General features: G+C 31.4%; 1 protein-coding gene across 1 annotated transcript in view; it reads right to left on the reverse strand.

Moving 5' to 3' along the window:
* Positions 1–942, reverse strand: part of LOC118182601 (lachesin-like) — an 886,001-nt gene extending 885,059 nt beyond the window's left edge. Inside the window, exon 1 of the mRNA XM_085815905.1 lies at positions 481–942. Within this exon, the coding sequence (XP_085672031.1) occupies positions 481–568 (88 nt within the window). The 5' untranslated portion in view covers positions 569–942. The remainder of the gene's footprint in view (positions 1–480) is intronic.
* Between the last annotated feature and the right edge of the window lie 13,792 nt (positions 943–14,734).

Consider the following 14,734-nt stretch of genomic DNA (forward strand, 5'->3'; position numbering starts at 1 on the left):
GCATGAAGGCCTTTGCAATGAATCAATCGTATCAAGATACTCAGAGGGAATTCCAAACTTTTACTGGTTAATAACATGATAGTTCATTTACATAAAAATTAGTGTGAAATTCTGAATGTAGTGACCATTCCAAAAACTGAATAATAAATATAGCTTTCATTTAACATGTTCTTACATTAAAACCTCAGTAAAAATGTTATAAATTGATGAACACTAGAATGCTTCTATACAAAAAAGACTATAATTAATTTCATTACTGGTAATTGTTTTTAAAATTCATGTGCGAAATGTTCAACACGTTAATATTAAATATTTCAGGAAAACAAACGCATTGTTAAGAGTCTACTATAAATGTAGCTAAATTAATTATTTCCCGATAATTTTTCGGGTATTTGTTTCTGATATAATTCCTTCTAACACAGCTGTAAAAAAAACTCTTACACATTTTTTTTTATGAAACCCTAGAAATGTTTTACTCACCGTGTGCCTTAACTCTCGAAGGAATGATGAAGATGAGAAGGAATCTGAATAAGCACGTTTTCACTTTTTTCTTTCTTGTAGGGCCCATGTTTTTCACTTGGATCCACCAGTTAAACACTACACGGATAATCCTCGATCCAAGAAAACTGCAATTATCTGTCACATCAACTATCACCTGAGTACTTCACCCGCACTCCATGTGCAGAACTTTGTCTTCCGCCAGATCACTTATATTTCTTTGGAAAAGAAATATGGACCGTAATCGAGAATGAGAAAAACTTTGTGAGTATATATAGCAATCAATTTCCGGAAGATTTGTTTTGGAAATCGATGAACCGATAGCGTTAATATATTGAAATCAATCCCACACACTAGTTTTCAAGGAATAAACACCGTCAACAAGAAAGCCGACTGTACAGGGTTGTCTGCGGATCCAAAACTGCCGCTACGCGCCTGGCTCCGCTGACATTGTCAGGGAAGAGATTGGTTGCAAGTCTAATGCCAGTTTGTCCAGAAGATGGCGCTCTGGATCGTGCTTCGACCGCTGCCACCTTGGGGAGAGAGAAATGGGGTCCGATATTTTGACAACTAAAACTTTTCTTTGGAAGACGTAAATATGATTAGTTGCTGTTGATTTTTTTGTTTCGTTTTTTAATAGCCTTGAGGTTTCATGCTTGATGCATTTTTTTTTTTTTTTTTTTTTTTTTTCAAATTGGTGCATGTGTTCTCTCCGAACATGAAGAATGCACTTCAGTATGCCAGATTTCTGAAATTATGGTTTTTAGTCTCCAGAGCTTATAACAAAATGAAAAACTTGAGTTCATTAATAATATAACTGACAAAGAAGTAAAAAAAAAAAAAAAAAAAGTTACTTACTTTCTTATGACACGTTTTTGTACGAATAAAAATAAACCTACCATTTATTTGATGCATTTAAAATGATACTGTTGCCAAGTAAAATTCATTTTCAATAATATACTTTTTCAGAGAATCCCCGTTTATGCATCTTTTATCTAAGCAGCGTAAAAAATTTCCTATTAAACTTCTAATACTTTTTTTTATCTTTTACTTCCTGTGTAATAATCCTAGTTAGATGAAAAATTTAATATGTTTCATTATTGAACACAATTTATGTAGGTAAATGCAAATAATTTTCTAACACTGCAGAATAAACGCAGCTTTATAAATTGATATTTATTTATAATTTTAATCAATTATTTTACTTACAAAGTAGGCCTTTGAAAGACGGTTTAGTACCACTCCTGCTCTAGAACTAAGTAGCATTAGTATAAGCTAAATCTTTGATAAATATGATATTAAAAGACCTTAACTATAATACTAAAATAAGTTTAAAAGTAAACAGAAATGATTAAGTTTTTGCATTATTGCCTTAATGAAATTCATAATCGTAATTTCATTAATAGCTATGAAAATTATAATCAGTTTGAATTTAATTAATTTGAAAAATTCAATCTCGGTTTAATGTTAGTGCCGAAAAGCATTTTCAGGCACGAGGTCTGTAATCTAATTTCTTTCATTATTAAAATTAACCGTGTTATTATGAAGATATAATTATTCCGTTTCATCTCTTGTGATATAAATAATCTTTTTAATTTTTATCAAGGTCAGACTAAAGTAGAATTTTATTATAATTCATAATTTAATTGGAGTAGTCTGTTTAGATACACAAATGCACAACTGTACTAACTGATAAAATACGTTTCATTTTCATTAATTTTGAGCATAACGATTTGCAACTTAAAAAGACATTTTATTATAAATTAATCTAATAGATCTTGCCTAATTAATTAAAATGCAGCTTTATCTTATTATTAGAAAAATTAATTTAATTACTTGAAATGTATTTTTTAAATTTCCAAAATGAATTTAAAGGTTAAATTCAATTAATGAAAATCATACAATATTATTAAAAAATTATTTTTATATAATTACGAATGACAACATTATATGAAAAATAAACAATGCACTAAATTACTTCAAATATTTTCAAAGGGCGCAAAACATTTCTGCATGCTATAATAAATGTTAAGTGTTGTTTAACCTCAATTACAATTAAGCAAATATTGAAAAATGATATAATGGGCTTATTTTGATTTTCAGTCAAAGAAACATTGATTCTTTCTTCGATACATATTGGTTATGCTATACTGCTTAGGTAAACATATTCAAGAAAAGGCAAAAAGAGTTTAATACTGGAAGATACTGGACAATAATTGAACCTTTACATATTAAACTAGTTAATACTTAAAAAAATACATACTATAATTAAGACACAATAACACGCCGAATAAATACTAATTCAGAAGTCAAACAACAAAAATCAGCGTTAATTTGTTAGCGTTAGATAGTCGTCATGGATAAGAACACTTACATCGATGGTGTCACTAAACTCTTAAACGAAGGACCATATAATCCGATCCCTAAAGATCCTTCACCTTCGGACTTATCCAAAATAAAAACTGCGATCAAATCTTCGCAAATCATTTCAAGCAACTTAAAACATTCGCTTATCCCATCTGTTGCGAATTGTGCCAGATTATATGCTCTTCCCAAAATTCATAAAAGTGGTATTCCTTTCCGCCCTATTGTATCAAATTTAGGTACTGCCTCGTATCCATTAGCTAAATATTTAGTTTCTAGATTTTCCACTCTATTAGACAATAACATTTACACCATAAAAAATTCAATAGAGTTTGTAAAAAAGGTTAAAAACATTTCTCCTCGTAATTTACTCATGGTTTCTTTTGATGTAAAATCATTATTCACCAATGTCCCAGTGGAGGGTGCATTAAGATGTCTAGAAACCAGACTTCGCGAATTTCATTTCTCTTGCATCGAAATTGATGAGCTAATTTCTCTCACTCAACTCTGTTTGAAACAAACACATTTTGTTTTCCAAAATAAATATTACAAGCAAACTGAGGGATTAGCCATGGGAAGCCCCCTCAGTCCCATCCTGGCTGATATCTACATGCATTATTATGAATCAAAATTATTTGAAACTTTAAACTTCCCGGCATGGTTCCGCTACGTAGACGATACTTTTACCCTGTTTGAAGGTAATAAAGATGATTTGAATAGAGTTCTTTCAACAATGAATTCTATTGATCCTGCTATTCAGTTCACTTTTGAACTTGAGACTTGCAATTCTCTTCCGTTTCTCGACATTCTGGTCACACGTAACACATCCAACTTCAGTACTACAGTTTACCGTAAACCTTCATCGGTTTGCCTTCCACCACACTTTAAATCATGTCATCCGACTAAACAAAAGTTAGCTTCATTTTATTCCTATGTTTTCCGTGCTCTTCAAGTTTGCTCCTCCAAACTAGCCCTTGATGAAGAACTAAATTATTTAAAAGCAATAGCTATTGACAGGGGCTTTTCACCCAACATTATTAATCAAGCAGTTAAAAAATTCTCATCTCAACACACTAAAAGCCACACTCTTATTTTAGGAGATTATAAAAATTCTGTTGTCATTCCCTTCTTTCCATCAATTAGCTATAAAGTTGCACATATTTTGCAGAAATTTAACTTTCGGGTTGTTTACTCTCCCATCAATAAAATTCCAACTTCTATACTCAAGGACCCCATTCCGGATATGAATTCCTGGGGTATTTATAGGATTCCTTGCCAGTGCGGTTTAATTTACATTGGCCAAACTAAGAGAGCCTTAAAATTTCGCGTCAAAGAACATGAGGCATATGTTAGAAAAAAGGAAACACAGAAGTCTTCTGTTGCTCAACATTGTTGGTCCGAAAATCACACTTTCAATTTTTCTGCTGCCAAAATTATTCAAAAAACATCTTCCATTGGAGAACTGGATTTTCTCGAGGCATTTCACATTCATAAAAATCTTTCTGTTCTAGTTAACGATCCTAATTCCAATCCAAATTTGCCTTCGGCTTTTAGAGAAATTATGTTTTAGTTCTGGTTTCGCCAACAGATGGCGCCACTTGCTTATTCTTGTCCAGGCTTTCTTATTTTATCTAAACATTATTTCCTATCTTGTTCATTTGCGGTTTTGCAGCTGAAGATGATGGTTCGGTAAAACCATCGAAACTAGTCCTGTGAAAATTTTGTAAATTAACGCTGATTTTTGTTGTTTGACTTCTGAATTAGTAAATACATACTATATAATGAAAGCAATATCGCTAAGCAATCGCGTTTACAATTTACAGGTATTGTGATAGGAAAACTCCACCGAATCTAGTAAGGGCAAAGGAAATCATGTTTCACCATACTTTCAGAAATAAAAATATAAGAAGACATGTTAATTATGTCTCTTACGTTGGTAATTTAAATTCCGGATATTTCATGCTTAAACTAATGCTAAAACTTATTTTCTCACTTATGGATTATAACGCTGACATCAACATCCTACATTTCTACGATTACAGGCAAAAATATCGCACACAAAAACGTCACGTGGAAAACAACGCAAGACGAAAACATCGTCCTAAAATCGTGGGAGAAAAGAAAGCAAGCTGAAAACGTCGCAGTTCTAAAACATCGTCGTTTGTCTAAACATCTGTTTAAACACAGCAGTTTTAAAACACCATCGCAAAAACATACCTTAGTAAAAAATACAACACCTGCAAACCATCGCATTACGATAACGTCACAGACGTATGTTTTTCATATTTTAAAAGTTACAAATGTATATCCACATAATGATTAGTGAAAGCAAGACAGACTGACCTGTTTATTCCATATTTTTTAATTAATTCATAATTTTGAGCGAAAAATGCAAGAAGGAAATTTAAGTATTCGAAAACTGAAAATGAGTCGAAAATTAATGCTAAAACAGGTATAGAATAACAGTTATTAGACTTTTAAACTTAGACACTCAGCTGCAAAAAGAAAACCTGGAGCATTCAGACGTGTGATTTCCATTGTACTTCGCGAGTCAAAATAAATTACAAAGGTTCCCTCACTGTATTACCGTATTTCTTCGTAAAATTTCTCTGTTTTCGTTTTACTAATTTTATCTTCTGAAAATGGCGATAGGAAAATTTTGAGAATAATTTCGTTTACGAATGAGGAAGTTACAATAGGAACATAACAAATAAAAAGTAGTCTGGATAACTGCAAGCAACTTTCACAATATTATTTCTTTGAAAAAAAACCTACATTCCAATAAGAATGTATATTAATATTAACATTACAGTATGTATAAGACATCTTCATTTCTACTTCTCTGTAACTTGAAACTCGCCTTTCTTAGTGCTGTATCTGCTACTCCTTAGGCTTGAAATCATCCAAGCGAAGTCGTACACTAAACGTCAGTTCATATTTGCATTACTGTGGCTGATCGTTTCGTGTACTAGGCTGCCGTAAAGTTCAGCAGTTAGAATTAGAACCGTTTGGTGCAAATTTCATATATAGATTGCGAGGGCTTGTATTTGTTGGAAAGACGAAAATAATCACTTTAAGTTGCTGATCCCATTTTAAAATTCATGGAAGCTCCTTCTATGAACGCATTGAGAAAGGTTAAAATTACGCGAATATTTTAATTTTCATAACCTACCATTAAAATGTTAGCGGGGGAATATGCATGGAGGAAACGTGAGGTAGGAAATACGTATAATTCTCAGCTATAAAAGAAATTTCAGTCTCTTGTCTATATACTATCATCTATATAAAAAAATTATCCTGGCGGCAGAAAATAAGATACTATAGGGGCCGAGGTTAACACACACACCCAAAGAAAAACCCTTAAAGGATTTAAAGTTTAATATGATGAGTACAAATTATCGATAGAGATGGACCAAGTGGAATAGGGAAACATTTTACAAGATATTAGATGAATAAGCACTTAGACAAACATCGAAAAGTTATATAACTTATGTATATTTAAAAAGTGAAAATGCGTAATGTAATTCTATATAAATATTTAATGCTTTAAATTAGAAAAATCATGAATTAATAAATATTATACTTAAGAATTGAATCTATTTCTTTCAAACAGTTTAATATGTTAATTAATAATAATCACATTAAATATGAAAGAATAATATCTTAAGTTTAATTGAATGAAAAACAAGGTAAAATCGTGTTTCGAGACTAATATCTCTTTTGGTCTCATAAGTTGCCATCCTTTGCATATTTGGGAGGAGGGGGGTATTTTAATCTTATTTAAACAGAAATGTTTTTATTTTATTTGTGCAAAACTGTATTTTAATGTTTTAAATTGAAAGCGTATTACTTGTAGAATTTCCTACTGGCAAAATTTCCTATTAGCAAAATTTGGTTTGTAGAATTAAGAACCTTTAAAATTCATATTGGATTTACATATGATGTATAAGTAAAAAAAGTATTTCTTCTCATAAAAACGTAAAAGGTAGATTTCAATATTTTAGTGCATTCGTGGTTGCAAGAGGAAAAGTACATTACCTTTTCCTGCACTTGTAGTAAGGTTTTAAGCTGGAAGTCTAAAAAATATTTTTTGAGATTATTACCGTTTCTGAAATGTCATTCACTTTCTGAGTATAAAGATTAAACGTTTTTTTTTTTCCTTATCAAAGTAAATGATTATTACGTACCTCATGAGTTTCTAAATCAGTTAATTCTACTGTAATATGGCGTGACTTAGAAGATATAGGCTTCTTAGCTTATCATCATTGTTCATTTATCATTCTTTATTTAGGCAACATAAAAGGAAAAATCCGGCTTCGCAGCGATATTAAATACCTGTCATGCGATAGCGTTAGAGAGTATCAATCAACTACACTGCACTGGCACTTTCTTTGGCAACTTTGGGTATTACTAATCGCTGGCTTAAAGCTTTGCTTTATGGCAGCATTTGCTCTGAATCAAGGATAGAGAGCATTAACGATATCATTTTATTACTGATTATGCTTATTATACTTTCAGATTCTATAGAAAAATGTGAATTTGTTTATCTATGTCTGTCAAATAAAAGTATTCAATTAACTGTTTCTTATCTTAATTAACATTAACTTATAAATAGAAGCAAAAGTGTGCGCCATATCTTTGTCATGTACATTGCAAAAACTGAACTTTATAATACATTGTGTTTTAATAAGTAACGTTTAATAACTTATGTTTTAGATGTAAACTGTAATAACTGCTGTAAATTAAGTGTTATGAGTTAAAAGAAGATAATGTGGATACCGGCCTAAAATATTAAGTGCATATCAAAAATCTCCGCTGTACCTTGAAAAGTGTTTTCTACTGAAACTGCGCGAAGCAAATGCTTAACTAATTCTTAAATTAATGTTTAATTCAGAATTCAATACCTCCATTCACCAGTCTTTTTCAAATCGGCCAGCTTATAGAGAAGCCTTAATAGATACATAAATTCAACTTTTTTGTGAAATGGATATAAAAATATGACACCATGTTTTCTTAAGAAAAATACTTATAAATACATATGTTCCTGATGAGGAGGGACCTTTAGCTGCCCTCGAAATCGATTGAGTGTTTCATTATACCTACACTAAATATAAGGTTGTTTTTTACGATTTTGATTGTCACATTAGCGTGTTTCTCTTCTAGTCTACATATGTTTCTGTTCAATAAAACTCCATTCATGTTTGTAACAAATTGCTAGACTTCCCGAAAGGCACTAAAGGCTGCCACAGGGGGAATCGTTTCCGCTCAAGCAAGAGTACGAACACCTTAACGTTCACTGGACTTTTTTTAATTTTCTTCATTTAAAAAAATATTACTCTAGGAAGCCGGAAATATCAATTAAGGTCTGGTCAGTTGTCAAAGATGTGTATTTACTTATCTGTCCAGAAAGAGGCAGGATATGATAATTAGTACTTCTGTGTCTTGAACTAAAATTACTCTATAAGGTATCTCTCAGACTATATGAATGCAAGACACACGAGCATTTTTCGTATTCTCTAAACAAGATCATCGATGTTTTGACCCGTTCTTAAAGTCGAGCGAACAATTGATCTGAAAGAATTTCAAAACAGAACGCACAGCTTAGGACACTTACGGGTCGACTCAGACATATGAGGAAAAAGCATATAAAATATTAAAATAAAATAAGAAAGTAAAAATCTGAAAGGTTTCAGATTTTAAATTACGTCAAAAGGGGCCTTTTTTAACGTTTTCTGTGTTACCTTTATTTATTAAATTTTGCACTTAAACCATAAAATTCAGTTCAACAACAATATCGCAAAATAATTTTAAAATGAGCATATCTTTAGAATTTCCGATACACGGTTCCGCGCGCTGTAAATAAAATCGTTTCCTCCCCCGTAGAGTGTTGCCATTGCTCACTTTTATATCGTTGCGTTTGTCAAACGTTTACAAAACATGAAACCGATAATAAAACAAATTCCAAATTTCAAATTTGGACTTTCAGATGTCCATATTCGCAATAAGATTACGTCATTCAAAACTGGATGGCTCTAGGTACAGTTGTTTTATCAAAATGCGAGAAACATATATACATTTGTGCAGATTCCTCATTATTTAATTTCTTCAAATATAATACAGGGTGATAGTATTTGGTGGCAGAGATTTGAAACGTGGTACAGCCTTTTAAAGTTTTCAACTCAAAATCTCAAAACGAAAACAGTAGTCCTTCAAGGACTAAGCCCCTTTGGACTAATTATCAACAGAAAAATATTTTTTAATTTTGAGACATCAATCCGAGATTGTTTTTACCTGCGATTTCACACGCGCGTATTCACACGCGCGTATTCACAGGTGCATCTATTGAAATTTAGTTGTATTTCGTACCAGAACTGAGACTACTCGGATGGAGAAAAAACATTGAGCAGGAAGAGATTTTACTCAAGAAGAGGAAGCATTCAAGGTTTTTAGACATTGCTGCTTCTGATGTCAAAAACAGCGGTTCTGCTACCGGCATCCATGTCTTTCCGGAATCATGTGAAATGTCATAAACATGAAAAGTTTGCGTTAAATATATATAAACAAAATATGTCCTGGGAAAGGATATCTTGTTACTCAAACACATGTTGTTTTCTATCCACTCATTGAAAGTGTAAGATTTTAGTTACCCATTCTGTATATCTTAAGACCTTACCTACTTATCTGCTCAATTAGTCAAACGTGATTAAGTTTTACATAATTACTAAAATTCTAAACAGCGGGAATTAACTTGAATTTTAACCCAAATGTGAGTTTACAGAGCTATCACGTTTTTTTTTTTTTTTTTTTTTTTTTTTTTTTATCCCGAGTAGCGAACTCTAAACGAATCTTTCAGTTGCTGGTTAGACGGGCTGCCACTCATGCTACAACAGCATAAACCTGAGAATAGGATAATTCCTTAAAATCTTAAGAAAATTTATAGTTTGGTAACATAAAATAAAACACCGTGAATATCTACATAACCGCAAAAATCTGACTAAATATTTAAATGCCACGGTTTTCATTGTAATAGATTTGTATTAACGCATATTTATTGAAACCAAGCTATTCAAAAGCAAATAAAATATTCAAGTGATTTATGAGGTATAGTTTTGATGAGGGGCTCCCAAAGGTATTGGCATAGACCCCTTTGAGAGCTCTATGACAGTTTAAAGGGGGATTAATAGTGATAGAGGGATCGAATGGAGCCTAATATGCACCAGCAATATAGCCATAAACAAGCGGGCATCGATTATAAAAAAATAATTAATAATAAATTTGATAAATAATTGTTTACTTGAATAAAAATTAATTATAATCAAGTTTATATAAGTCATTATATATTTATATAAGTATATTAAATAAGTATGTTTATATAATTCATTATTTATTTATATAAGTCCAGTTTTATTCATAATATCTGGGAGAAAAATATCTCTAATAGAAGTTATTACTGAATCAACATTATTGACGTTTCCCTCTCTTTACCTGGTGGATGCAGGCTTTAGTCAAATCAATAATTTACTACAGTAAACAGGCTGAATATTTTAAAAGAGATGATTTAGTAATTAGGCAGTGACTTATCAAATATTCTTTTTAAATGCGTCAGTACATCAGGCGCAGCCATCGAACTTTAAATCAAAATTTAAATCGAACTTCAATTAGAATCTGTTTTTTTTTTTTCTGAAAACTTGTTTATATATGTAAAATTAAAAAAGAAATAATAATAAATAAAACAGAATTCTAATAAATGATTTTTTGATAAACTGATTTTTTTATCTTTAAGTAATTTATGTGGAATTGTTTGAAATATAATAGAGTCGATGAATAAAACCATTCTTTTAAATGGCATCAATGTAGCAAAAGGATTGAGAATTCATTGTTTAGAGTCTTACAGTTCTTCATTATCAAGTAGTATGTCAAGGAAATAACGCAAACTGTTTAGTCATACTTAAACTTCAGATAATTAGTGAAATTCTTGCTTCATTTTGAGTATTTTCATTTTATATTTCGTTTATATTATTTTAGAGCGAACGAGTTAAAACGAGGCAAAACATAGAAGTAAGCAGGTACGAAAAAATACATGTTAAAATTAAAAAATAAGGAAAGAGATAAAAAGTGAGCAGCGAAATAAGTAGTACTAGTTTTCGACAGGAAAACAGTCTAGATTGCTTCAAAGGAAAAAACGTTCTATCTTTTTCCAATAAGAAAGGATTTTTTTAATGCTCACTATGATTAAACTATACGCTCCTTCAAAACACTTGCATCTTCTTTCAAAGGTTGTGCTCATCTTCTACTTTTATTATAAAGAGAAATGTAAAACTCTTGTTTAAAAGAAATCAGAAAATTATCCTACAATGAGTCATTGACAGAAAATTTCATGATCATTAGTTTTTTTCTCTTGGTTTGATTAAAAGAACAAAACGGAAATTTCAATCTTTCAAATGGAAAGTTATTCGCTTTTATTAATATTAAATTATAATGATGTGCCATTAAAGGACATTTAAAGATTGTTTAAAGATTTTATCTGCCACAATTTTTCTGCTGTTTAATGATATAATGAAATAGTATTTTATGAGAAATATGGCTTTCAAAGATGCAGTTACAAGTATTATTTTGAATTAATCAAGTTTAATGAATACAGCCATGTATTCATTAAACTTGATCATGTATGCTGGATAAAAATTACATTGTGATATTTTTTGATAAAAAACAGAGTGTAATGAGAATATTTATAAGTCTTAATGTTTTTAAAATTATAGCATGTTATTTCTTTCAATAAAGTGTCCTTTTTTATTTAGCAATGCTTTTGGTTTGGTTTTATTAGATTATGGATAAGCACTCGAGGGCTATCTGTCTTAAGGGAGTAATGCCTTCGTGAAACACTTTCTAAGGTAAGCAGGCTCGTATACACGTTACACATGTTGAAAACCACGAAAACGCCCATGCAGCCAGTCCTCTCGCGGGAATCGAACCTCGGACCGCACTACCAGTGTTCAGCGACAATACCGCTCGGCCGCTGGTGGGCACTATTTAGCAATGAAAACTGGTAAAAAATTAACCGTTTGCAAAGGCAGTTCTCTTGGTTTCCTATAAAAAGGAAACATAAAAAGGAATGCATTGTCTTTTCATTCTCTATGCATAAAGATTTCTGCTCACGCTTTTGGGGAAATTATTTGGGCATTCTTTAATTACAATTTTCATAAATTTCAAGGAAGTATTTCAAGACAGCGTTTTATCAAAAATATTCCTTACACATTATCGTATAAGTAAAGAATGTATGCAAAGGAATGACTTCAGGAAGAATGCTTTGAAATTCTACTTAACTATGGTTCCATCTGATAATTTTACTTATGTTATTAGGCCTTCTTCCGCCTTCTTAGCATGCCTTCGTGGCGTAATGATCAGCACGCTCGGCGCGTATTCATGAGGTCCGAGGTTCGAGTCCCGGCGAGGGCTTTACACATTTTTCACGTCTCCTGCTTTGAAATAACGTAATGTCTCTACAATGTTTGAATTTTATTCAGTGTTTGGAAGTACATTTTTGTTTTATTTTATTTTATTTTAATCCAAATATGCATTAAGTAGAACACCGGAAAATTTCAGAGAAATTAATTTGCTTGAAATTTTACTTAAGATTTATTAATTCCAGACTTTAGCAAAGTTTCATGAGGTTGAAATAACTGTAAATTTACATTAAAATAAACTCAATACATTATTTGATTGATTTTTTAATTTTATTGACAGTCGAATGCATTTGTTATTGTTTTCAGCAAGCAAACGTCTTCTGTCTGGTAGTAGGAAGTACGTAAAAGATTGACCAATTTGGGATGTAAAAATCTTTGTTAGTTCGTGAAAAATCTTCTGCCAAACTAAGTAGGAAATTATTGCCGTGTTACTCGATTAAGATTGGTGCTTTACACGACCAGGTTGATAAAAAGGTCTTATTACCTATTAAGATGTTTGGGAGATATCTATTATCTATGGGATCTATTATCTGCCTTCCAATAGGAAACATGTATTTGAAAACCTTATCCATAAGTGATAGAACATAATACACATACGGTTAAGTGAGAGATATTTTCTCTTACAAGGAACATCACTGTCACATTTAGCTTTCAGATAATTAAATCCATTTTCGATCAGTAATTAAATCCAGTGTAATTAACGAAAATATATCGTTACGGATATTACTTTTACGTATTTAGATATTTTCGGCTGGCCTTTTGATTTTTCATAAGAAATATCAGCGGCCGAGCGGTGAAGTTGGTTCGAATCCCGAAAATGGCCTGGCTACATGGGCGCTTTCGTGGTCTTCCCTCGCTTTTAACGAGTATACGAGCCTTAGAAAAACCTCCACGGAGTTATCCCTCCCCTTACACGGATAGCCCTCGAGCGCTTTGCCATATTTAAATGAACCAAATGTAAGAAATATATGACACTCAGATATGAAACTGAGACTTGTATTAAATTTCCAAATCAAGCGTGCATTAAAAACATTGTAAAATTTCAAGTATTCATAATATTTTGGATTGCACCCTTTACAGCATTCTAAAATTCAGAATACAGAGTTGCTTTCACTAATGTGGGACAAATGTGCGTTTTATGCACGGAGAGTAAAACTTACCCCTTTTTTTACATTTTCAGTGCTTTTATCTATTATTTCATAATTCTCTTATTACATAACTTCAAAAGTTTACAATTTAATTTTCGAAGAAATCAAATGAAACTTTATTGTTAAGAATAAAAATTACAGACTAAAATTCAGGCACATGTACTCAAAGACCTAGTAAAAGGTACAGTGAAACTTCAAATATGTGCCCTATTTATCTGAGATTCCAGTTATCCGAATAAAATACTTTACTTTCGACGTCTTTCTAAATGAATTTCACTGCTAATTTATTAACATGCTTTTAACAATTTTCTTTTATTGAAATGACGTAAAAATACAAAGTAGTAGCATATAATTTATATGTTATTATTTATCAGTTTAAAATGCTTAAAATTTAAAAAATAAAAGATAGAAATGTAACCTAACACATATGTGATTCGCAGTCATACCATTATTTATTTACGTATCATTAAATATCGATAACAGCATTATATATGATTTGGCCCCCATATACGTTTTCAGCAGTGTGACGTTGTTAGGTTATTTGGTAATATGTAGTTTACAAATTTTACCGAAAAAAAAAAAAAAAAAAAAAAAACATAATAACGTACTGTGTGAGTTTGCTGTTCTTTTTTATTATCTGACTGATTGCTGAGCTATAACAAATGCACATTTTTACTTCCTTATACGAAGTAAAAAGGAAGCATTGTAATCGCAAAAAGTTTCAGGCAGCAGATTTCAACATAAAGACCCATTTTGACCGCTATCGAATGCAATTTAACGATGTTTTTAAGTGATATCTGTACGTAAGGACAGAATAAAATACTCTTTTCCTCCAAAAAAATTATAAAACTACTTTGAAATGAATTCTGAAGAGAATTTTTTGTGGCGTCTCTACGAACATACGTACGTACGTATCTCGCATAACTCTAAAACGAGTAGCCTCAGAATGTTGAAATTTTGTATATAGGACTGCTATAACATGTAGATGTGCATCTCGTATTTTGGTTGCAATCGGCCGCACCAAACGTATATAAATATATTGTTGCGTGCGTACGGGTTCGTTATGAAATGAATGCACATGTCCGATGAAAAATGAACAAAAATTTATTATTATCACAACTGAAATGCTTAAATTTTCTCAAATTATCATGCAGTATCACAATATCTCACAGTAGTTATCTTTTAACTACTTAAATGTACAATAGAACGTAATTCAAAACAGCTAAAGAACGCTAATCCGCGAATTCGCTATAATCAACA

This window comes from Stegodyphus dumicola, chromosome 4, assembly GCF_044657685.1.
Source record: "Stegodyphus dumicola isolate Sdum_Otavi_A_Nest chromosome 4, ASM4465768v1".
Taxonomy (NCBI): Eukaryota; Metazoa; Arthropoda; class Arachnida; order Araneae; family Eresidae; genus Stegodyphus; species Stegodyphus dumicola.